At 43.0% G+C, this 26,417-nt stretch overlaps 1 protein-coding gene across 1 annotated transcript in view; it reads left to right on the forward strand.

Annotated features, from left to right (window-relative positions):
* The first annotated feature begins 15,215 nt into the window (after positions 1-15,215).
* Positions 15,216-26,417, forward strand: part of LOC141118317 (vomeronasal type-2 receptor 26-like) — a 153,674-nt gene continuing 142,472 nt past the window's right edge. Inside the window, exon 1 of the mRNA XM_073612014.1 lies at positions 15,216-15,433. Coding sequence (XP_073468115.1) covers positions 15,216-15,433 — 218 coding nt within the window. The remainder of the gene's footprint in view (positions 15,434-26,417) is intronic.

The following is a 26,417-nucleotide window of genomic DNA, read 5'->3' on the forward strand; positions in this document are numbered from 1 at the left end:
TATGTATGAAGCAACACTGGGTTACCAATAGTTATAGCATTATTTTTATTATTGTTATTTTTTGATATTTTGCTAGTGTATTGAGAATGAAATGTTAAATTTGGACATTTAATAATCACCTCTCCTTTGGAAGTTGAGTTAAATTTTTGCTCTGGACAACCTTGTCCCCTGCTGAGTGTAGTGGTTTCTCCTACCAGCCGATACATCACTACAGAACAATGTAGTGAGGAGGAACCACAGTGACCAGAAGGTGACAAAGTATCCAAAACATCCTAAACTATCAGAAATCAGAGCCACCCATCGCTCTTCAAGAGAGGGAAGATTTCACTCCCCACCTTCCAGAAAGATCTTTTATAAGCTGATTGTAATGTCATTATTTTAGTGTCACTTTAATTATATTTTATGTAGATGACTCTGTTTAAATTAATAAACACATTTTGTTAGTGTATTCTAAATTCATTTTTAATATTATTTAAAGTTGATGAGAGCATGTTCTCAGTAAGTTCACATTTTAAGTGGTAAGTTGACTTTATTTTAAAGGGTATTTTCTTTATAGTACCTAGCAAAAAAAAAATGTCCTTGTATAAATTTCTTTGAAAACTGCTGCTACAAGGGACTGCTTGGCTTCTCCATACAATGCTGCAGAGACAACACTCCTACTCCACATCTTGCCAGATCCTTATATGAAAACTTCCAAAGCTAAAAACAGGTTCCAGGTGCTCATTGATCAATCAGAGGTTTCATTCTGAAGAAGACATCAAATATTAGAATGATGTTAGCTTAAAGTGATTCTAAAGGTTGAAGGTTTTTTTTTTACCTTCATGCATTCTATGCATGAAGGTAAAAAACCCTTCTGTGTTCAGCAGCCCCCAGCTCCCCCTAATACTTACCTGAGCTTCTTCTCCATCCAGCAATGTGCACTAGAGAATCGGCACTCCGGGGCCTCTCTTCATTTCAGTCATTCGTTTTCAGTCACGTGGTAGATGTGATGGTGGGGTCTAGGTTGTCGGGGAGCCGCTGTCCCTGTATGTTGAGGCCTGCAAACCCATGACATTCAGAAGAAAGAGGGACTTCCCTGAAACATCAGTGTCTGATTCACCCGGGAGGCTGTTGAGCGCATACCTGATGATGGGAGTCACCATAAATACGATTTAACTATCCATACGGAGGCTGGAGATTACCCTGGGTGCCCTAACAACTACGGTGGTGAGGAGATCGTGGAGGATATACCCATACGCACATTGCCCCTTTGGGGTGATTGGATTTGGTGAGTGGGGACCCTTGAGGGGGAGCACAAAAGTCACCAAGAACGTTGAGAGCACCCCAGTCACGGTTCTGTTTGAAGAATTTGAACACGATTTTTGTAGAAATCCTATTATTTATGGACTATGAACACTACATGATCCTGTTTGATGCTATGTTTATATGTCTGAATTGATATGTAGAGGTTGCAGTTTATGGCCTTACACAGTGTAAACCCACAATGTTATATGTATAATAGTATTTTTTGATGGCACATCACTACTATCTATTGGGGACTATTAGAATTTTCTATTTTCACCTTATCCAATATTAGAAGGAACTATATGTTAATGTGCACGGTATCTATCACGATTTTCTTTATCACATAGAGAAGCCTACACTTTGGTACAATTGAATGGTGATATTATAACCTTCACTGGGTAATATTTAGTTTGTAACTATCACTTAATTTGGGCATAGGAGGGACACGCTCACCAATTCAGACAGTAGTTAGCCCCTCCCCCATACAGCTGTTTATCCCATATAACTCATTAGGTAGCGCCACACCCTATTATAGATATATTTGCAATTAGTTGGAGGATCCCTAGGGAAGCTCCTTTCAGGGGGGCTGCACACCTAATTATTGTCCTAAGCGCAGCCATCATATATATTTAATCATTGGCTACCATTGCTGTCAATCACTGCCAGGGAACCAATGAGGAGAGAAAGGAGGCGGGGCAGAGCCATGGCTCCATGTCTAAATGGACATGCAGACCAATAGTTTGGGAGTGCACCTGCTTGGGTGCCCCTATTCCCTTTAATCAGGTGCAACATGTGAAAATCAAGTCTCCCACAATACGAAGTGCAATCAATCCCCTACTCAGTGATATGGAAGAAGCTTGCCCCTTTGTGTTGTTCAAACAATCTCTTCATGAACCCCCCAATTTGGTATCCACTCACCTTATAAGTGTAGCACACCCCCTAAGGAGCCGCAAGTGTAAAGGGATCCCCCACCCTGCACAGCCAGGCACACTGCATCTTCACAGCATACTTAAGTCAAGGAACAGTCCAGTGCCATGTTTTAAGTTTTTTTGAGGGGGGAAACTTGGATAGGGATTGGGGTATTATGGGATGCCCACTTGACTTTTCAGCAAAAGGAATCTTCAGGGACACAACTATTTTCAGTCAATATGTACACGTCTACTCTGCCTCCTGCACAAACTCGCTTGCAGATACAAAACTCACTCCAGCTCCTCCAGCACTCCCTTGTTTGCGTAGCAAAGTCCTAGTGCCCAACTATCCTTCCTGTGGCTATTGATCCCAGCACCCCCTCTTCAGGCACTGCCAGCCCTCCTGGCTGTAGCTGCCCCTTTCACTGGCCCAAAAGAAAAAGGTGAAAAGAGAGCCTCACCTGCAGTAATCACTAGGGACCATGCAGCTTATAGATAAGGGAAATTTATTAGAAAACACTGGATAAAAATCCCATCACCAGCACCTCTGTAAAAAATTAAAAAATAGATAACGTTGTCTGATCAAGATGCAGCTGCGTCATAAAAATCCACACACATACATATGACAACATAAAGCACCTGACAATATAGTGAAGTGAAATCACTGTTAATACACCATAGATAAGGAATATTCCAACAGTGTGCAGGATGGTTGAGCAAAAAATGGAGGCTCTGCGAGTGCAGCCGGGGGGGAGCAAGTTTTTCCTATGACCACCATGGATAGCAAATCCAGGCACTAACGTGCCGTATGTAGTGCAAGTATGTATCCTAAATCCAAAGTTTTTCCACAGGAGGGTGAAGCTGGGAAGTAGGGATGCAGTAAGGTCATATATAATTAACACTGCAATGCTCTGTACACACGGTCGGACATTGATCGGACATTTCGACAACAAAATCCATGGATTTTTTTCCGATGGATGTTGGCTCAAACTTGTCTTGCATACACACGGTCACACAAAGTTGTCGGAAAATCCGATCGTTCTAAACGCGGTGACGTAAAACACGTACATTGGGACCATAAACGGGGGAGTAGCCATTAGCTTTCGTCTCTTAATTAATTCTGAGCATGCGTGGCACTTTGTGCATCGGATTTGTGTACACAAGATCGGAATTTCCGACAACGGATTTTGTTGTCGGAAAATTTTATAGCAAGCTCTCAAACTTTGTGTGTCGTAAATTCCGATGGAAAATGTGTGATGGAGCCTACACACTGTCGGAATTTCCGACAACAAGGTCCTATCATACATTTTCCTTCGGAAAATCCGACCGTACAGGGCATTACAGTGCTTAGGATATCAGTCCAGCGTATTGCATGGAATATTGTTTTCAGTGTGACCAGTGTTCATTGCAGTGCAAAAAGACACAGCTAAGAGTATAGGGCATGGACCAACAGGTCCGCTCACCCAGCCTGGAAGCAGTGTGGACTTGCGTGGATACTGGCTGTAGCTTTCCCGCCTGCACATCCATTGGATTTGGATCAGGGATGTGGCCGTGCTGCAGGTCGGTATTATTTTACCAACGGTATATATATGACCTGTTCATGATATGGCAGGGTACTGAGACCTCTCTAGTGGAATACTCCAAATGGTTAAACAGCAATACCAATAATATTAAACTTAAATTCAATTGGAGTCAGGAGCAGATACATTATTTGGACGTCATGGTAATGAAAGGAGAGAAACAATTGTACACTAAAGTGTTCTTTAAAAGTACAGATCGCAATAGTTATATTCCAGTCCAAAGTGGACATCATCCACAGTGGTTACGCAACATACCTAAGGGGCAATTTACACGTATACGTCGTAATTGCACATTTGACACAGATTATGTGACCCACGCGGAATATATAAAACAACGCTTTGTTGAAAAGGGATATAGAGATATTACGGAGGTGGGCTCTAACTCACAAGAGTCTTGTTTAGTCCCCAAAGTAAGGCGACAGGACTCTAAACATGAATGGGGTTTTATAAGTGGGTTTCATGAACAATATCGGGAGATTGAAACCATTATTAAAAAGCACTGGAATATCTTTTGCATGGATAAAGTGTTGAGAAAGGTTTTTTCCAGAAAACCCACTATTTACAGTGGGGACGGAAAGTATTCAGACCCCCTTAAATTTTTCACTCTTTGTGCTCTTAGGAACCTTAAGTGCAGCAGAAATTTTTTGTAACCTTGGCCAGATCTGTGCCTTGCCACAATTCTGTCTCTTCAGGCAGTTCCTTTGACCTCATGATTCTCATTTGCTCTGACATGCACTGTGAGCTGTAAGGTCTTATATAGACAGGTGTGTGGCTTTCCTAATCAAGTCAATCAGTATAATCAAACACAGCTGGACTCAAATGAAGTTGTAGAACCATCTCAAGGATGATCAGAAGAAATGGACAGCACCTTAGTTAAATACATAAGTGTCACAGCAAAGGGTACTGAATACTTAGGACCATGTGATATTTTAGTTTTTCTTTTTTAATAAATCAGCAAAAGTGTCAACAATTCTGTGTTTTTCTGTCAATATGGGGTGCTGTGTGTACATCAATGAGAAAAAAAATGAACTTAAATGATTTTAGCAAATGGCTGCAATAAAACAAAGAGTGAAAAATGTAAGGGGGTCTGAATACTTTCTGTCCCCACTGTATATACAGAAGGACCACATCGTTTTGAGACCAAGTGGTAAAAAAGGTACTAGATCCTCCAAACAAAACAAAAATGTTTTGGGACCGAGCAGGGTTCTATGCCTGCAGAAAATGTAAGGCATGCCAACATGTTGCCACTCATTTGAGAGGTTTGACAAGCTTTGTAACAGCTAATGGAAAAGAATTCCAAATCAAAGAATGTATCTCATGCGCGTCCACACATGTAGTGTACGCCCTGCAATCCCCGTGCGGCCTCATGTATATCGGCCACACAAAAAGAACATTAGGCAAAAGAGTGTCAGAACATATATATAATATTCTAATAGGGTACAAAGAGCATAGTGCATCCTTACATTTCAGGGAAAAACATAACAGAAATCCAATGGGCCTCAAATTCTGGGGTATCGACAAACTTCACCCCAGATGGAGAGGAGTGAATATGGTCAGAGAAATAGCCAAACACGAATCTCAGTGGATATTTGTGACCAACACCCTCAGCCCCAATGGATTGAACATAGAACTAGACCTGAAATGCTTTATAAGTAATTATTAAGGCTAACAAGGTCATTATTAACATGCATGGCACCTTTAAGCACTTGGATACCTTATCTTATTTAGGGTCATTTAATCTGCTTTTTCATATAAATATTTATTGTATATACATTTTCTTTTTCGCCTTTTAGACATAGTATTGATTGGTTTTATAATCATTTCATGGTAACTTTTTTTTTTTTTTTTTTAATAAGTTTTTATTATAAAACAAGATATGCTTTACAAACACATGTTAACATAGCATAAACATCGCATATGACGAAATGAAAGGAAACTAGTCACAACGCAGTGTGATATGTAACATACTGCAAAATATAGATAAACATGGTAATTTGTGTATTGTAAATCTTAAATTAACCTGACTTAGACCTTATCACGTCCCTTACTATCTGACTCAGACTCCCATGCTATTGCCATCTTGTCATTTATGGGAACATTTTTAGGGCAGGAGCAACCATATCCGCTCCGTTAATAGCCCTAAATGCTATATAAAACATAAATAAAATAACAGAAAAAATGAAAGATAGTGAGTAAGAGAAAAGAGGAGCGTATGAAAGGGGAGAGGAGGAAAAAGAGAGGGCAGAGATAGGGAGGCGGGGGGGGGAGTAGTCCGCCTCAGTCAATCCCCTATTCAAAGTATACTATTAACCTACATATTATGAGGGTTGAGACATGATTTCTGCATAGACTGATGTATATTTAAAAGCAAACCAGCAGGACCACACTTTTTTTGAGAAGTCAGCCTTATTTCTCAGGGAGTATGTGAGATCTTCCATATGGTAAATGTGGTCAACCTCCATTAGCCACTGGCGTAATGTAGGAATAGTCACTTGCTTCCAATAGCGGGGAATAAGGGCCTTTGCTGCATTAAGCAGGTGCGGTGTTACAGATTTCTTGTATGATCCTGCCGGTTTGTCTGTACAGTGTAGTAGTATGACCCATGGGTCATTAGGAATCTCAAAACCTTGGATCTCTTTAATCCAGTGAAGGATGCTTAACCAATAGGGGCGAATAAGGGGACAGAACCACCAAACATGAGCATGTGTTGCACGTTCACCGAATCCACACCAGCATAGTGGTGATGTTTGCGGAAAGGCCCTATGAAGCACTACTGGGGTATAGTACCATCTAGTCAACAACTTGTAGTTAACCTCTGCCGTTTTGGAAGACATCGAAGACGTGTGAGCCAAATGGAGTATCGTTGATTTCTGATTCTCAGAAAGATCTTTATGGAGGTCTTTCTCCCAGTTGTAGATGAAAGCAGGGTATCCTTTGGAGGAAAGTGACTGTAGGGCATGGTAAAAGTAGGAGAGGGGTTTCTCAACTGGCTGTTCTTCTGCGAAAGTGGATTCTATCAGTGTCAAGTCCAAGATGGTTTGTATGGGTTTTGGCAAAGATTGGACAAAGGCTGACAGTTGTCGGTAATGCCATTGATCCATGATTGTCGTTGACGAGGTAGTGATGAGCGTAGAGAGGGGCACAATGCCTGAGTCCATGGTAACTTGATGTAACAAGGCTGTGGCCCAAAAATTCCAAGCGTGGATCTTGGGGTCTATATTCCCAGGGGAGAAATAATTGTGACCGGTCAGAGGCAACAGGGGAGAGTTGTGCGTCCAATTATGTAGTTTACATATTGAGTCCCAAATTGCGTAAGTAGCACATGTAAGCGGTGACGTGTTAGAAGACAAAAATCTATATTTCTTTGGGATCCATATTTGTGGAAAAAGTTCCACACCACATAGGTCTGTTTCTAGAGTTACCCAGAGCTTAGAGTCTGCGTGATATTTCCAGTCCAAAATTCTATTCAACACCACTGCTAAAAAGTACCTTTTCATGTCGGGTAGTGCTAGACCTCCTTCCCTTTTTGGCCTATTAAGGAGGGTTCTAGCTAATCTGGGCCGCCTTCTGCCCCATACATATTTATAAAGCAAAGATCTTAACAGTGTGAAGTAGCCCACCGGGATTCTGTATGGGATCATTTGGAACAAGAACAGCAACCTGGGTAGTACATTCATCTTCACCACGCTGATCCTTCCCAGCCAAAAATGAGCAAGCTGTGACCACCTCTGAAGATCTGACTTGATCTTGTTTAACAGGGGTATAAAGTTAGCGCGGAATAGAGAAGCCGGGTTAGGGGTTAGAAATATACTTAAATATTTCATCGACCAAATTTGCCAATTAAAGGGAAATGATCTCTTCAGATGAATAACCGTCGTTTTTGGAGTTGATATATTTAAAATTTCCGATTTTGTCATATTGATTTTAAAATTGGAAACATCTCTAAATGCTGAAAAGGCTGACATTAGGTTTGGGAGAGTAATCAGGGGCTGCTAAATGTAAAACAAAATGTCATCTACATAGCCAGCGTACTTATGTTCTGAGTTCCCAACCGTTATCCCATGGATATTGGGGTTATGTCTAATCGTCGATAAAAATGGTTCCAAGGACAGGGCAAATAAAATGGGTGAGAGGGGGCATCCCTGACGGGTTCCATTGTATAATGTGAAAGGATCGCTTAGTGTGCCATTTATTCTCAATTGGGCCGTAGGGAAGTTATAAAGGGCTGATATTTGGGCTAGGAGGGAGGAACCAATGTCTAAATGAGATAGTGTGGCTAGCAGGTATTCCCAGTCCACCCTATCAAACGCTTTTTCTGCGTCAGTTGATAATAACAGGGTGGGCTGGGAAGTTCCTCTCACATGCGCCATCAATGACAGAGTACGTAAAAAATTATCACGTGCCTCCCTACCTGGGATGAAACCCGTTTGATCCTTAGACACCCATCTTGGGATCAAAGGAAGTAGCCTATTCGCTATGACCTTGGCATATAATTTTGCATCTAGGTTTAGTAAAGAAATGGGCTGATAGCTTCCACAGTTACTGGGGTCTTTGCCCAGCTTGGGTAAGACTGTTATATGTGCATGGAGAGTTTCAGGTCGGAGAGTACCACCCTTCGGAATCGTGTTAGCGTAGCGGGTCAGCTGAGGGAGTAAGATATCAGCAAAGGAGTGATAATACACTACCGTGAAGCCATCTGGGCATGGTGCTTTACCAGTGGCGATTGTTTTCAACGCAATTTTCAATTCCGAGAGGGTGAACTTTCCTTCAAGGGAATCTAAAATGTCTGGAGGGAGTTTGGGTAAATTGGCCTGTGCTAGGTAATCCTGAATATATTTGGTCTTGGATTCATAATTCGCTGTATTTTGGTTTACATGATATAGGTGTTGATAAAATGATCTAAACTCTTTAGCAATTGCTGAAGTTTCATACAGTAGAGTATCGTTCAGGGATTTAATTTTAGCTATAAAAGTTGCAGATTTTTTCTGTTGCAATGAACGCGCCAAAAGCCTACCTGGCTTATTGCCCCATTCATGCAAGCATTGGGCCACCAAGCGGAATCGCTGCTTCTGTTCCAAATGAAAGAGGGCTTTTAGTTCCTCTCTCTTCTGGGTAAGGGTGTGTAATATGGTCTGAGATAGACCAGCTTTGTGACTCCGTTCGAGAGCACTGATTTCATTAATTAATTTTGTTTGTAAGTGTGTCCGTTCTCTCTTTTTTCTGGAACCCAATTCTATAAGCTTCCCACGTATAAAGGCCTTGTGGGCCTCCCAAAGTGTGCCAGGGGATATTTCCGGAAGCGTATTTTCCTTAAAATAAAGAGCCAGGTCCTCTCCAATTGCTTTCTTATCTACATCTTCTAGTATCAATTGATCATTAAGCTTCCAGTTTGTTGTTCTAGGGGGAAGAGATGGGACTTTCAATGTAAGTGTAATTGGGGCATGATCCGATAGGGTAGATGTCTCAATTTCTGAGGCTATGGGAAGTGAGAGGTGGTGATGATCTATGAGAAAGTAATCAATTCTCGACTAGGTATGGTGTAAATGAGAGTAATGTGTGTAATCCCTTGCCCGCGGATGCATGACTCTCCACACATCCATTAACTGAGCTTCATGTAATCGTTTGCGTATAAACGCCAAGCGTCCCCGAGACATACAGGAACTCCCTTGTGACTTGTCCAGGAGAGGCTCAAGTGGTGTATTAAAATCACCAGCAAGGATAATGCAGCCACGGGCAAAGTCATTTAGTTTTTTAAGAGTGGTCTCTACGAAGTTTGCTTGGTCACGGTTAGGTGCATAAAGAGTTGCAAGGGTGCATGGCATACTACCCAGGTTGCCTTTTAGGAACAAAAAATGGCCCAGCGGATCACTAAGCATAGATTCGAGCATGAATGAGGTACCCCTGCGGAAACCGATGGCCACACCTTTTGCTTTACGTATATCAGATAGACTGTAATAACATGTTGGGTAATGTCGGGAGAAAAGTTTGACCAAGGTGGTATGTGTAAGGTGGGTCTCCTGCAGGAAAATAATATCCCCTCGCAGACGATCCAGCTCTCTGTATAAATTATGTCTCTTACCTGGAGCATGTAAGCCCCGAACATTGAGAGATATTAATTGCATTGTGGCCATCGGGACCGACAAGGTGGACTCACATGCGCAAATTTCCAAGGGAGTTGATCCTGAGGCGGAGCACTAAACAGGAAGGGAGGCGGGAAGATAAAAAGGGTGGAGGGGGCAAAGAAAAGAGGAAAATTTAGAGAAAAAAACAAATTAACAGTGTGTAATAGTAACACCAGAAACCATCGGAACAGATGGCCAATATGTGCATGCTTAATACCGCTGTGCATGTATGGGGTACACAGGGTATCCAATACCCCCATGCCCACCGCTCCAGTAGGAGCGGGAACCGGAGGGCACGAAGTCCTCGTGCACCCCATAGGGGGGAGACGTACAGCCCCGGGCACCAGGTTGCCGGAACCAAAACCGATGTGAGCCCTTTCCCGATGCCCCGGCGCCAGCGCCATGTCTGTCACGATTAGCACGTTTAAATGTAGCCATACGCTAAACACAATGCTATACAAGTAATGTAGCTTTGGCTACCACTCTAGCAAACATAAATGTCACATCCGTCTGATCAAACAGGATATGTAAATCCTGAGAAACCCAAAGGGAGAAAGAAACAAACTGAAATAATGAGAGAATATTAATATTGTCCAGTGGATAGTCATATACTTGCGGTCAGTAATTGCTACTGGTAGACAGCCTGTGAGAACATTGTGACCCACGCCTGTGATTTACTCCAGCTGAGGGGAAGCCCCAGAAGTGTCAGAGTGGTGCTTGCAGCCTACTTTCTGCCATCTCGGTTCAGAGAGAGTAGGTAGGTGAAGAAATATTGACGTCCAAGCAGAACTTCTCGAGATCTTCCGGAAATCGAAGAATCGCCGTTTTGCCATCTCTGTTCGCAATAAGGGCCGCAGGAAATCCCCACTGATAATTAATGGATAGAAATTAAAATAAAATTGCATTTGCGCTAGGAAAAAGTAATAAATCACACAAAAATAAATATGTAATTATATAAAGTGCATAGTTTTCAAACGAATATACCCCAAAATCTATTGTAATCCGTGCAACATTAATTGTGCGACACAACAAATAAAGTGCAACTTGTGAAAAATATTGAGAATACAGGTGTACACCCCGGCTAGAGAGTATCCACTCCTTCACCAAATTAATTTAAAAAGACATAAAAGTTCATTCAAATTATATCCTGAGTGCATAGATCCAGTGTTATTCAAAAAGTGCTTTTCATCATGCTCATCAAAACCAGTGCAAAACACATAACATGCTTCAGTGCTCCTCCATTGTTCCCCAAAAGCCTATGCGCTCACCTCAGAGCGTGTGACACAGTACCTAAACTATGCCAAACCACGCTTGGGAGCCACTCCTAGGCTCTAACGATATGCAGGTGATGAAATCCAACTTGCTCAATCAGCAGCATTCAAGATCATGGATAAAAGAGAAAAGCTCCATAGTGTGATATTGTAAGGACTTTTATTAAATAATAGATATATATAAAAATATATTAAAAAAATATATTAAAAAACCCCATATTACACAATAATCGTTTTAAAAGCCAGCAAAATTACTTATCTCAATAGCTAAAAATATTCCAATTCCGATTTAGTAGGCAGATCACTCACCAGAGCCGCTACCTCTGAGTGCCTGGACGTACTGCCCTCACCATCCGAGCCGGCTGGCGATGCTGGAGAACGGTGTCTGGATGCGGGCCTATGCTGAGAGGCGGAGCCCGCGCTGGAGCCCGTGCCATGTGAAGAGCGGCCTAGGCTGTCCATGTTCAATAGGTCTTCTGGTTCCGCGACCAGGAATCTTTTTTATTGAGCCTGACGAGGCTCCCTTTTTAGTCACTGGTTTGCTTGTTCTCTTATGCATTATTTTTGGGGTGACAGCGTATAGGAAATGTTGAAAAAGTTAGTTATAATTGCCACCAGCGCCGGAGCCCGGGAGAGATGCGTCCTCACCGCTGCATGTCTAGGCCATGCCTCGATTTCATGGTAACTGACTTCACTGCTGGAAGTTGTTTTACCAACCATGTATACAGGACTGTAAATCAGTAGCAACAGCTGAAGCAGGGCACAGGGTATTGCAGTGGAGCATTGGAATGTTGCTAATATGATCATACGAGTTTTAGTCATATACGTAAGATCGCTAAGTTTTCATAGCATGTATTGTTTGTTTAGCGATTTTAGTAATACCTGGTTTCATTATATATTCAGATGGAGTCATTTATCAGATGTTATTGGAAATGCTTTTAACATATTTGATGATGTATTATGAATTTGCATGGGTAGAATAAGCTATAGTAATATATGGCTGTCAGGGAGCGAGCCACTGAGGATGGATGGGATGCTGCGTGCCGGCTTCCTACTATCCTCAGAGGGGCGGGATTGAATCCGATAATGTTAGAGATGACGTTGTCAAGGGAGCCCGCCATCCAGGCTATTTAAACGTAGAGTCGTGTTGCGTGGCCACGCCCCTGAAGATGGAATTACGAAACGCGTCACTGCACTATATACTCTGAACTGTATTATATATACTACACTGACTGAACTATACTGTATACTCTGAACTGTATTATATATACTACACTAACTGCACTATATACTCTGAACTGTATTATATATATATTACACGGACTGCACTATATGCTCTAAACTGTATTATATATACTACATGAACTGCACTATATACTCTGAACTGTATTATATATATACTACACTGACTGACTGCACACTACACTAACTACCTGCCTAATCTCCATTATTTCACTATATCTGGCTGCCGTGTAAGCAGCAGCCTTATATAGTGTGGGGTGTGGACTTAGCCCCTGAGCCATGATTGGCCAAAGGGACCCTGCCTTTGACCAATCACGGCTCTCACAGCACACTGCGCTGTGATTGTCCAAAACATGCAGGTCAGGTGCATGCTTTGGCCAATCAGCAGCCATCAATGCACTGCAATCTGGCAATGCATTACAGTGCATTCAATATGTTTGTTTGTTCTACGGACAAATGAACAGCTGATATTCAAGTCAAAATTACATTCATCTCGAACGTCAAGCCCATCCCTAGTGCTGTGATTCAATCCATGCACGCAGCTCCTTACATTTTTCCAATGGTCCGCGGTGATACCTGGGGAGCCAGTCGGCTATGAGAGCTGATGGGGTTAACACCTCAAGTTGCTATAAATATACTAAGCCGTGTCATGTGGCCATACCTATTGACAAAGACGGAATAACGAAACGCGTCTGGGCGTGACCACACAGCTTGTGAGACTGCCAGCAGCTACGAACTCTATCCGGCAATCACCGGAATTTATAAGGATCAGTGAGAGAGATCATGCTGCAGAGCGTCTTATATATATTCAAATGCTGTTTTTTTAAATTATTTTATTGTAAGTGCAATGCAAAAAAGGGGGTTCTTACGGGAATAAAAGCCTTAACAGGATCACGCTATGAGGTCTGTTTCCCTTTGTTATGAGATACTGAGACTGGTGGAAGACCCTGATCTTGAGTGACATGTTGATGTGAAAGTTATCACCAAAAGGCGTATTTACTTTGCATATCTGGTGAGTGCAAAAATTGAGGGGAGTGGTATCACGAAGTGTGGTGAAGGTTTGCTTGTAAATGCAATGCAATTACTGTAGTAAACACTGCTACAAAAGTGATCTCCACTAGCATTCTGGTTACGTGGTTCAGCTTCTAGAGCAGTGGTCTCCAAATTGTAGCCCAGGGGCCAGATGTGGCCCTTGCTTGCTTTTATCCGGCCTGTTGGGCATTATTCTCTCCACTTTCAGCAACAGTGGGGCATAGTTCCTGCCACTGACATGACCAATAGGACACTATTCCTCCCACTGACACCAATGATGGGACACTATTTCTCCCACTAAATAAAATAGATATTTGCCAGCACACCATGGATCGACACAAAGTAGCGTCCAAATGGATAGTTTATTGCATGATCACAACACAAGGAGAGTGCAATGTTTCGGAGTCACGCAGGATCCCTTAGTCCAGGAATGTGTGTGATGGGAATATGAAGTATTCCTCCCACTGATACCAACGATGGGGCACTATTCCTCCCCTAATAGCAAAGAGGGGACACTATTTACTTCCACTAACCTCAGAACACTTTCTACACCTGCTGGCCACAGTCTGGCCCCCCTAAATTTTGAAGAACAGTAACCTGGCCCTTTGTTTAGAAAGTGTGGGGACCCACGTTCTAGAGGGATCCCACAGGGTATGGTATATGCATAGTACATTGGTCCAAGCTGCCATACCTGGAATTCATCCTTAAGGACACTAATTGACTGTTCTCCTCCACAAGGGTGCATATCAGTCATTTTTTGGATTGCTCAAAGTTAAAGATAGTGCTATTATTTTGCACAAAAGGCCATTTCCTGTCCTCTATCAGCATATGGAATGCCATAAGGCAGCAGAAGGAAAACGGTGGAATATTATGAGGAGGAATGTTTGAGTGTTAAAGGTTAGGAGGAGAACTGTTGGAGTGCTGAAGGTTAGCAGAAGTGTTGGGTGATGAAGGTTAGGAGGAGAAGTGTTGGGGTGCTGAAAGTTAGGAAGAGAAGTGTTGGGGTGCTGAAGGTTAGGAGAAGTATTAGAGTTCTGGCAACAGCAGGAAATATCTTGTGAAGTTTCAAGAGAGATGTGTCACCCCTTCTCAATACAAGGAGAATGTTTTGGTACATCTACACCCACCACTGAGGAGGGAGCCCAAGTAGAAGAATGACTGTAGGAAAAGAAAAAACACAAAGCCATTACTATTTCACGGGTGTAAATACAGAATGCATGGAGAAGTAGGTATTCACACACTTGGACACATTTGAAGGCAAGTAACAATGTGCTTCTTTTACAGGCCGAGCTTAGTTTACAGAGTCACTTTAAGATAATAAAACAGTCATATAGAACAGTTATGTGCATTGTTATTTTAAGTGGAAGAATATCATTATATCAGTGGAAGAATATCATTATAATATTATCTGGTACTACCTGTGTATTTCAAGTGTATGATTTATTTGGCATACAAAATATTTAGCACTGATCCTTGCTGAATAGTTTATTGTAAGGAAATTCTGTGTCTTGGTTTAGAGTTGTTAAAATGATATGAATAATAGAGAACTAAACTTAACCACTCACAAATAAACTACCTGCGCAAACAACTAAAAGGCGATAAGAAGATGATGTCAGTATATTGAAAACAAAGAGAGATGTATGGTACTGAACTGTATAAAAGGAGGGGAGAGAAGCCATCTCATTGTATTGTCATTGTGATACCCATGCTGCAGAGGTCTGTGTCACAATGGAGAATTATAGGCTTTAATCTAAGAAGAACCCAGTGATCGGAGCTATGGTCATATCATATACCTACATCTTCCAGTTCTGTGTGATCCTGCAATGTATGACACTCTGGAGATCAGGAATGCAGAGTCCAGCCTGTACCCTTCATTTTACTGATGTATTTAATGAGTTCCAATATTTTCAGGATGGAGATTTGATCATTGGAGGAGTGTTCACTGTGAGGACAAAAGAAGATAATCCCAATTTACCTGAAGAAAAGATATACAGGTGTGTAACTTACTTGCTAAGAAGAGAAAAATGTGATCAGGGTGACAAAGAACAACACATAGGACTTTACAAAATGATTGGAAGAAATACATGTGATGGAAATATTATAAGAATGTATATAGAATGTCTTCTCATTTACATGCAAACCAAGCTGTCCAGAAAGTGACAGGGGGTAGGTGACAGGGATGGGTGACAGTGGGTGGGTGACAGTGACAGGGGGTGGGTGACGGTGACCGAGGTGGGTGATGGTGACAGGGGATGGGTGACGTGACAGTGGTGGGTGACAGTGACAGGGGGTGGGTGAAGGTGACAGGGATGGGTGATGGTGACAGGGGGTAGGTGATGGTGACAGGGATGGGTGACAGTGACAGGGGGGTAGGTGATGGTGACAGGGGATGGGTGACGGTGACAGGGGATGGGTGACGGTGACAGGGGTGGGTGACAGTGACAGGGGGGGTAGGTGATGGTGACAGGGGATGGGTGACGGTGACAGGGGATGGGTGACGGTGACAGGGGATGGGTGACGGTGCCAAAATTTGTAACAATCTATAACAGTGTCAGGGTGTTGGAGAAGGTGCTGGAAGAGTCTTTTCTTTAAAGCTGAAAAGTGTGGGGATTCCTCCATCTGCTCTGTTTGTGTGGATGGAGCAATTGTTTACTTTTTGTTGTTGTAAAAGCAATCACTTTAAATCCTCCCCATTGAAACAATGTATTCTGGCAGCGAGACTCTCTACTTTCAGAATACACAGATTTGTGTTCTACTAGGCCTCTGCTTTCAGAAAATATATTATGTTCCGGGGGACGTTGAGATAATTTTATAACTAAAAATGAAGATTTCTTTTATGTGTGCAAATAAAAAAAAAGATCTGTATTAATTCATTAAATTAATACACCGCGCTAAAGACTGTATCCTTTCTAATAAAAATATTAATAATATTAATAAATGCTGCTACTTAAAAACCAAACAACTATCACCAATTGGGCTAATAATATTATTGTATAAACCAATAATTAATCACACCGTAGCGTATAACACTACATGTAAATCTCAAAATCACTTAAATTTTGCATAAAAATATATTAACAAATCAATGAAATGAGAAAAAACTAAATTAAAATGAGCAATGTGCAAAATGTAGTGCCTGTAACAGACAATTACAAGAGTTTTAAATGTGAGTGGTATAATTTTTAATAAATAACATTTTATTGAATTAATGCACTATTGGAAGCCTTCCTTTTTTTCTTGCACACATATGCGGTGTGATGAGATTCATCCATCTGAGGGTGTTATAATCAAATGATGACTGATTAACAATTAAGCACTTTTGCCTTTTCATGAGAATGAAAGACAATAGGATCTGGTGAGTGCAATCCCATAGGGAGTTGGTGTCACCGAATCACATTGGTGGTGGAACATATGGTATCATAATTCGCATGATGGAGAAATGATAAGTTTGATGGACTCATTGTGAATTTGAGTTACCTTAAGGGCTGTCTGTTACACGCACAAAATGTTGCACATTGTTCATTTTAATTTAGTTTTTTCTAATTTTATTGATTTGTTAATATATTTTATGTAAAGTTTAGGTGATTTTGACACTATTTACATGTAGTGTTGAGCACTATTGTGTGAATAAATTTTTTTTTTCACCATCACCCACCCCTGTCACTGTCACCCACCCCTGTCACTGTCACCCATCCCCTTTCTTAAAGAAAAAAATACTTTGGTTTGAAAATAGGTTGATTTTGGAATGAACAAATGGGAGCAGAAACCTATTAAAGAAATCATAAACATTATCAATATCCCCCTCTAGATTCACTTGTCTTCTTTGATCAACAACAAGAGGATATTTGGTTTGTATAAAATACAGGTAAAGCATAACACAAACAACATTATTTATTTTTAAGTAAAATCTTTGGTAGTTGTAGGGCTGTCATGAACTGTAAGGGAAACCGTAAAACTAATCCATTTGAAATTGTTGAAATATGAGCAATAAAATCACGCATATGCATGTTAAGAATCCTACTCTACCAATCAGCTTTGCTGTTGATATCTGTTCTTAAATTCTGGGTTTTCACAACAGGCGCCTCCTGCATGAAAGTATCTGAAGGAAGAACAATCCTTGTTACCAGGAACAATCAGATTCTTCTCCCGTTTTATGCTTGCAGGGTGGAAACAAAATAAACATTTTTGCTAGGACACGTTTCGGTTTGCACCAGAACCTGCGAATGGACCGAAAATTTGCACGAATGTTAGAACCCCATTGACGTCTATGGGACTCGAACGTTCGAAATCAAAAGTGCTAATTTTAAAGGCTAATTTGCATGGTATTGTCCTAAAAAGGGTTTGGGGACCCGGGTCCTGCCCCAGGGGACATGTATCAATGCAAAAAAAGTTTTAAAAACGGACTTTTTTGGGAGCAGTGATTTTAATGATGTAAAAAAAAAGAAAAAAAGTGAAATATTCCTTTAAATATCGTACCTGGGGGGTGTCTATAGTATGCCTGTAAAGTGGCGCGTGTTTCCCGTGCTTAGAACAGTCCCTGCACAAAATGACATTTTTAAAGGAAAAAAAGTCATTTAAAACTGCTTGTGGGTTTAATGTAATGTCGGGTCCTGGCAATATGGATGAAAATCAGTGAGACAAACGGCATGGGTACCCCCCAGTCCATTACCAGGCCCTTTGGGTCCTGTATGGATATGAAGGGGAACCCCGCACCCAAATTAAAAAAGGAAAGGCGTGGGGCCCCCAGGCCCTATATACGCTGAACAGCAGTATACAGGCAGTGCAAACAGGACAGGGACTGTAGGTTGGTTGTTAAGTGGAATCTGTTTGTAATTTTGAACTGGTACATTTTTAAAGTGTAGCTCCAGCTAAAAAATCTGTTTTTAAGCTTTTTGGAAAACATAGGGAACGGTTATCACCCCTGTGACATTTGTTTTGCTGTCTGTGCTCCTCTTCAGAAGATTTCACCTCACTTTTTGTCCCAATGACAAATGTTTTTTGAAAATTTGGGGTTTTTAGTGAAACAAGGATTGGTGATAAAGCATCAGTGGAAAGGAGAAACATTTTTCCCATATTAACTCTTACAGGAGAGAATTTCCCTTCCTATGGGGTAGATTTCATCTCACTTCCTGTTGTCTCCTTCTGTTTGCAAGTAGGAGTCGTTTGTAAGTTGGATGTTTGAAAGTAGGGGCCTGCCCTATATACTCAGCAGAAATTTGGGCCTTAGGTGTTGTTGTGGCCACAACACTGTAAGTCCTCACAGGGCCCTGCTGTGAAATATTAGATCAAGAATTGCAATTACATGCCCCTGTTGAACAGGGCCAGAAAAATTGGAACTTTGGTGATGGTGGTGCTGGTGCCACAACACTATAAGTCCTCACAGTTACTCTTGGTGGGCGCTGCAACGGGCCCTGCTGTGAAATATTAGATCAAGAATTGTAATTACATGCCCCTGTTGAACAGGGGCTGAAAAATTAGGCCTTTGGTGGTGGTGGTGCTGGTGCCACAACACTGTAAGATCTCACAGATAATCTTGGTGGGCGCAGAAACGGGCTCAGCTGTGAAATATTCGATCAAGAATTTTAATTACATGCCCCTGTTCAACAGGGGCTGAAAAATTGGGCCTTTGGTGGTGGTGGTGTTGGTGCCACAACACTGTAAGTCCTCAGTGTTAATCTTGGTGGGCGCAGAAACGGGCCCTGCTGTGAAATATTAGATCAAGAATTCTAATTACATGTCCCTGTTGAACAGGGGCTGAAAAATTGGGCCTTAGGCACTGGTGCAGGTGCCACAACACTGCAACCCCTCACAGATACTCTAGCTGGAACGCAGAACGAGCCCTGCTGCAAAAGAATTGCATCACAAATTGTAATTACACACCCCTGTTAAACAGGGGCTGAAAAATTGGGCCTTAGGCACTGGTGCTGGTGCCACAACACTGCAACCCCTCACAGATACTCTAGTTGGAACGCAGGAACAAGCCCTGCTGCAAAGTATTGCATCAAAAATTGTAATTACATGCCTGTGTTAAACAGGGGCTTAAAAATTGGGCCTTAGGCACTGGTGGCGGTGCCCAGAATCAAAAATGTTCTTACAAGCTATCAGCATGATCATTGAAGAGGAAGTGGATAATTACTCAGCATAACAGGATAGTCACTCAGCATCAGCATAGGCAGTCTTTGAAGGGATCTGACATTTTAAAAAAAATATTCGGTTACATCAGCATCAGGTGCTTGGTAGCTGGTGGTGATCCAAGACTGATTCATTTTTATGAAGGTCAGTCGATCAACCGAGTCGGTGAACAGACGCACCCTGTGATCGGTTACAAAGCCTCCAGCAGCACTGAATGTGCATTCTGAAAGAACTCTGGATGCAGGACAGGCCAGTACCTCAATTGCATACTGTGCAAGCTCTGGCCAGTGATCCATCCTCAAGAATCAGTAACCCAGAGGATTTTCGGTGGGAAAGGTGTCCAAGTCAGATCTTGCCCATAGGTATTCCTGCACCATGTAAAACAGACGCTGGCGATGGTTGCTGGAACCGATCATACCTTGGGGCTGCGGACTAAAAAATTGTCTGAATGCATCGGTCAGACGGCCACCCTCTCCACCGCTCCTTCTTTGACTGACCGAAGCCTCAGCAACACTTTGTCCAGAAACAGGAGTTTGTAACCTCCCAGTCTCTGGGAACGCATTGCACAGACCTTTCTGCAAGGCCTCCCAAAGATGTTTCATCCTCTGCTCCCTCTGCGATGGCAAGATAAGGTCCGCAACCTCACCCTTGTAACGTGGATCAAGGAGGGTTGCCAGCCAGTATTTGTCCTTCTCCTTGATACCACGAATACGAGGATCCTTATGCAGGCTTTGCAGGATCAGGGAGGCCATGCAGCGTAGGTTTGCTGAGGCATTCGGTCCGGAGTCCTCTGGGTCACTAAGGACGACATGGTCCGCAGCCACCTCCTCCCAGCCACGTACAAGTCCATGTGTTTCTTGGGACTTATAACTTAAAGACTGCTGCTCATGCTGAGTGCCAGGCTCCACCTCCATACTGACACAATCCTCAACCTCTTCCTCCTCCTCTTCATCCTCTTCCTGTGTGATCGGCGGGCACGCAGGAACACTGTCTGGATAAAGGGGGCCTTGAGAGCTAAGGAAGTCCTCCTCTTCCTGCCTCTGTTCTGCCTCAAGTGCCCTGTCCATTATTCCACGCAGCGTGCGCTCCAACAGGTGGACAGGGGGCACAGTATCACTGATGCATGCACTGTCACTGCTTACCATCCTCGTGGCCTTCTCAAATGGTGACAGGACAGTGCATGTATCCCTGATCATGGCCCACTGGCGTGGGAAAAAAAAACAATCTCCCCTGACCCTGTCCTGGTGCCATAGTCGCACAGGTACTCATTGATGGCCCTCTGCTGCGTGTGCAGCCACTGCAGCATGGCCAACGTTGGGTTCCACCTGGTGGGCATGTCACAGATTAGGCGGTTCTTGGGCAGGTTACACTTCTTTTGGAGGTCTGTCAGCCAAGCACTGGCATTATATGACTGGCGGAGATGCACACAGACTTTCCTGGCCTGCCTCAGGACATCCTGTAAGCCCGGGTACCTGCCCAAGAACCGCTGCACCACCAAGTTAAGGACGTGAGCCAAACAGGGCACATGAGTCAGTTGTCCCTGTCGGAGGGCGGAGAGGAGGTTGGTGCCATTCTCGCAAACCACCATTCCTGCCTTAAGTTGGTGTGGCGTCAACCACCTCTGAACCTGCCCCTGCAGAGCTGACAGAACCTCTGCCCCAGTGTGGCTTCTGTCCCCCAAGCACACCACCTCAAGCACAGCATGGCATCTTTTGGCCTGCGTACTTGCGTAGCCCCTTGAATGCCTACAGAGCACCGCTGGTTCCGAGGACAAAGCACAGGAAGAGGCCATGGAGGAAGAAGAAGAGGAGGGGTGGAGGAGAGAGGTGTGTCACAATCATTAGTAGTGGCATTTTGGAGGCATGGTGGTGGAACAACTTCCAACACTACTGCACCTTGTCTGCATCCTTCCCAGCTGCCAGCAGAGTGACCCAATGCACCATGAAACTTAGGTAACGTCCCTGTCCATGTCTGCTGGACCATGAGTCAGCAGTAATATGCACCTTACCGCTGACCGCCCTGTCCAGCGAGGCCAAGACATTGCCTTCCACACGCCGGTAGAGAGCCGGAATCGCCTTCCGTGACAAAAAGGGGTGTTTTGGTACCTGCCACTGAGGAACCGCACATTCCACAAACTCACGGAATGGGGCAGAGTCTACCAACTGAAAAGGTAGCAGTTCAAGTGCTAGCAATTTTGCCAAGCTAGCATTCAACCGCTGGGCATGTGGATGGCTGGGAGCAAACTTCTTTCGGCGGTGCAGCAGCTGGGGCAGGGAAATTTGCCTGGTACAATCAGACGTCGGTGTACTGAAAGCAGATTGCCCACAAGTACTTGGCTGTGACACACCTAATTCTACACCTTCATTCCTCTCAGTGCAGGTCTCAGAGAGGACTGAAGGTATAATGGGGTTGGAGATCTCAGCTGATGAGGAGCAAGGAGAGGTTCTCTTTGTTCTTTGGTGTGGGTCTTTTAGATACGCTTGACAATGAACTGCATGGCAGGTCAACATATGTCTGGTCAAGCATGTGGTGCCCAAGCGGGAGATGTTTTGGCCACGCGAGATACGCTTGAGACATATGTTGCAAATAGCAGCGGTGCGATCTGATGCACTCATCTCAAAAAAGGCCCACACCAAAGAACTTTTCAAATAATGCGCAGAGACAGCAGCGCCCTGCACATGCGGAGATTTGCAGTGTGATGCAGTCAGTTTGCTGCCCTTAGGCTGGCCCCTGGAGGGCATCCTGCCTTGTTGGTGATGTGCCTCCTCCTCCTCCTCCTCTCTCCTATCAGGCACCCACGTTGAGTCAGTGACCTCATCATCCCCTCCCTCCTCATCACTGGAGCAAACCTGGCAGTATGCTGCAGCAGGGGGAGCATGACTGCCGGATTGCTGTCCTTCTTGGGTACCCCCTCTGTCCGTGCTCACGTTACTGCCTTCATCTAGCTCATTATTATCATCAGAGCTTTCTAAATGCTGGGCATCCTCCTGGAGCATGTACCCAACACTGTGGTCAAACAGATCGAGGGACTCCTCAGGAGGACATGGTGGGGCTAGGGAAGGAGTAACTGATGCCATTGAGCCAAGGAAAGAGGCCGCATTGGCAGCTGCTTTGCCAGACAAAGTACCCTGAGCATTAGTGAGAGAGTATGAGGGGGATGAGGACAGCTTGGTCATCCACTCGACCAAGTCTCCCGCATGTTGCGGCTCAACACGGCCAGCTGCCGAAAAACAGGCCAAGCGTGTCCCACGACCACGTGCTGATGAGGATGCACCGTCTCCACGTCCAACACAGTTGTAGTTTTAGCTGAACACTGTGAGGAAGACGTACTACACTAACTTGTAGCTTATTTAGCTGCCTGTGGTAGTGATAGGATCAGGAAAACACCACCAACCTTCTACAGGTAGCTTTAGCTGAACACTGTGCATAGCTCGCAAAAAAACTAACTTGTAGCTTATTTAGCTGCCTGCGGTAGTGATAGGATCAGGAAAACACCACCAACCTTTTCCAGGTAGCTTTAGCTAAACACTGTGCAGAGGTCGCACTACACTAACTTGTAGTTTTAGCTGAACACTGTGAGGAGGATGCACTACACTAACTTGTAGCTTTAGCTGAACACTGTGCAGAGGTCGCACTACACTAACTTGTAGTTTTAGCTGAACACTGTTCAGAGGACGCACTACACTAACTTGTAGCTTTAGCTGAACACTGTGCAGAGGTCGCACTACACTAACTTGTAGTTTTAGCTGAACACTGTGAGGAGGACGTACTACACTAACTTGTAGCTGATTTAGCTGCCTGCAGTAGTGATAGGATCAGGAAAACACCACCAACCTTCTACAGGTAGCTTTAGCTGAACACTGTGCAGAGCTCGCAAAAAACTAACTTGTAGCTTATTTAGCTGCCTGCGGTAGTGATAGGATCAGGAAAACACCACCAACCTTCTACAGGTAGCTTTAGCTGAACACTGTGCAGAGGTCGCTCTACACTAACTTGTAGTTTTAGCTAAACACTGTGAGGAGGACGCACTACACTAACTTGTAGCTGATTTAGCTGCCTGCAGTAGTGATAGGATCAGGAAAACACCACCAACCTTCTACAGGTAGCTTTAGCTGAACACTGTGCAGAGCTCGCAAAAACTAACTTATAGCTTATTTAGCTGTCTGCGGTAGTGATAGGATCAGGAAAACACCACCAACCTTCTACAGGTAGCTTTAGCTGAACACTGTGCAGAGCTCGCAAAAACTAACTTGTAGCTTATTTAGCTGCCTGCGGTAGTGATAGGATCAGGAAAACACCACCAACCTTGTACAGGTAGCTTTAGCTGAACACTGTGCAGAGCTCGTAAAAAACTAACTTGTAGCTTATTTAGCTGCCTGCGTTAGTGATAGGATCAGGAAAACACCACCAACCTTCTACAGGTAGCTTTAGCTGAACACTGTGCAGAGCTTGCAAAAAAATAACTTGTAGCTTATTTAGCTGCCTGCGGTAGTGATAGGATCAGGAAAACACCACCAACCTTCTACAGGTAGCTTTAGCTGAACACTGTGCAGAGGTCGCTCTACACTAACTTGTAGTTTTAGCTAAACACTGTGAGGAGGACGCACTACACTAACTTGTAGCTTTAACTGAACACTGTGCAGAGGTCGCACTACACTAAGTTGTAGTTTTAGCTGAACACTGTGAGGAGGACGCACTACACTAACTTGTAGCTTTAGCTGAACACTGTGCAGAGGTCGCACTACACTAACTTGTAGTTTTAGCTGAACACTGTGAGGAGGACGCTCTACACTAACTTGTAGCTTTAGCTGAACACTGTGCAGAGGTCGCACTACACTAACTTTTAGTTTTAGCTGAACACTGTGAGGAGGACACACTACACTAACTTTTAGCTGAACACTGTGAGAAGTACGCACTACCCTAACTTGTAGCTTTAGCTGATTACTGTGCACTACACTAACTTGGAGCTTTAGCTGAACACTGTTCAGAGGACGCACTACTCTAACTTGTAGCTTTAACTGAACACTGTGCAGAGGTCTCACTAAACTAACTTGTAGCTTTAACTGAACACTGTGAGGAGGACACACTACACTGACCGTAAATAGTCTAGCTGCCTGACTGTGTTACTAATAGGATCAAAAGAACACCAGAAATTTTCTTCAGGTAGCTGTAAATACTGTAACAACACAAGCCTGCCTGTCAGTAGCAAGATAAGAGGAAAGGATCTAGCTAAACTGAATACAGTGTATATATATATATATATATATATATATATATATATATATATATATATATATATATATATATATATATATATATATATATATACATACATATATACACACACACATACACACGCAACACCTGGGATGCATATATATATATATATATATATATATATATATATATATATATATATACACACACAATACAATGTAAGTGCAGCTAACTCACTGACTGTCCTGCCTAATCTATCTAACTTAAATCAAATGACACTGTCTCTCTGTCTATCTATCTCTCTCTCAACGCCGGAACACACACTACACAGGGCCGCCATGTGTTTCATGTGTTTAAAGTGTGTTTCAGTACTGGACATACTATATTCTCCCAGATCTGTAGTACCCGATAATGGAGAAAGTGGAGAGCTGCATAATGCCTTGTGCTGTTGTTAATGTGTATTGTGACCAGTTGGGTTCGCTCTGACTAACTATGCTATTAAATACTGCTATCCAGGAATGAATTTGTTGCCACTTTGTGGTATTTTCTATGGCTTTTATTCATTCTTGTTTTTACCAAATTTTACCAGATTTTCATTTCCCCTATAAGGGCAGTTTTTGTTTTGGGAAATTGTATGATGGAATGGTAAATATATTATTATTTTTTTAATTAGATTTTTTTTTGAGTATCTAAAAGAAATGTGATTGCAACTTAAGAAACTACAATGCATGACAGAAAATGTTTGAACAGTTGAAAGACATTCGGCATCGTATAATAAAAACAACTATTAACATTCATCACAAAGTATAGAAAACATTATGCCTCTAAGAGGTCTTGGGCCTGAAGCAGAGGCCTGAGGTCAGAACTAAAATTGGTGTGGTACAATAAAAATAAAAGCAATACATTAAGAAGTTTGGGATAATTACTATGCCTCTCCCCCTGTCCCATACATATATAAAAAGGTGAAGTGGAATCAAACGGTATTTCTATATATCTGACAAGACCAGATAGGTATAATCATGGCAATTACCACACTCACAAGAACCACTCAGCACTGCAGTACTGAGGAGATAGCTTCTTTGTGAGCACAAGAAGAGATGAGTCAAAGTTGATGTTCAAAAGCTATCTGGTTTAATTCTGGGCAGGTATACAACTTATATACTTTATCATTAGCCAATCATAATATGATAACGTATATAAGTTGCACAATCTGAGGTGTCAAACACTGTGGAGTCCCCTCAGACTTTGTTGAATACACATCCCCTCTATGTCTAATGAGTGGTGTTATCGGGTGGGCCACATATAACCTTAAGGGCCCCCCCACAGAGGCTGGCGGATGACATGTGAACCAATACATATATAGTACAGTGCTCATGCCAGCATCCCTTGAAACATTATCCAACAACTGCAGTTTAAAACCATCCTACACACTGAAGTGGTCGAGCATGTCCTGAGCACACTGCAACAACAATCCCAATATGCCCCCAACCCTCACCTGGACCACCTTCTTAAACATGCAAAAATAGCAAACACTAAACACGTAATCTCAGCTGCATAGCAATTGTCCATGGAATGCAAAAGGGGAGTAAGGGGCATGACAGTCCATAAAAACAAGTGGGAGGGACATGA

Source organism: Aquarana catesbeiana, linkage group LG01 (assembly GCF_042186555.1).
Source record: "Aquarana catesbeiana isolate 2022-GZ linkage group LG01, ASM4218655v1, whole genome shotgun sequence".
Taxonomy (NCBI): Eukaryota; Metazoa; Chordata; class Amphibia; order Anura; family Ranidae; genus Aquarana; species Aquarana catesbeiana.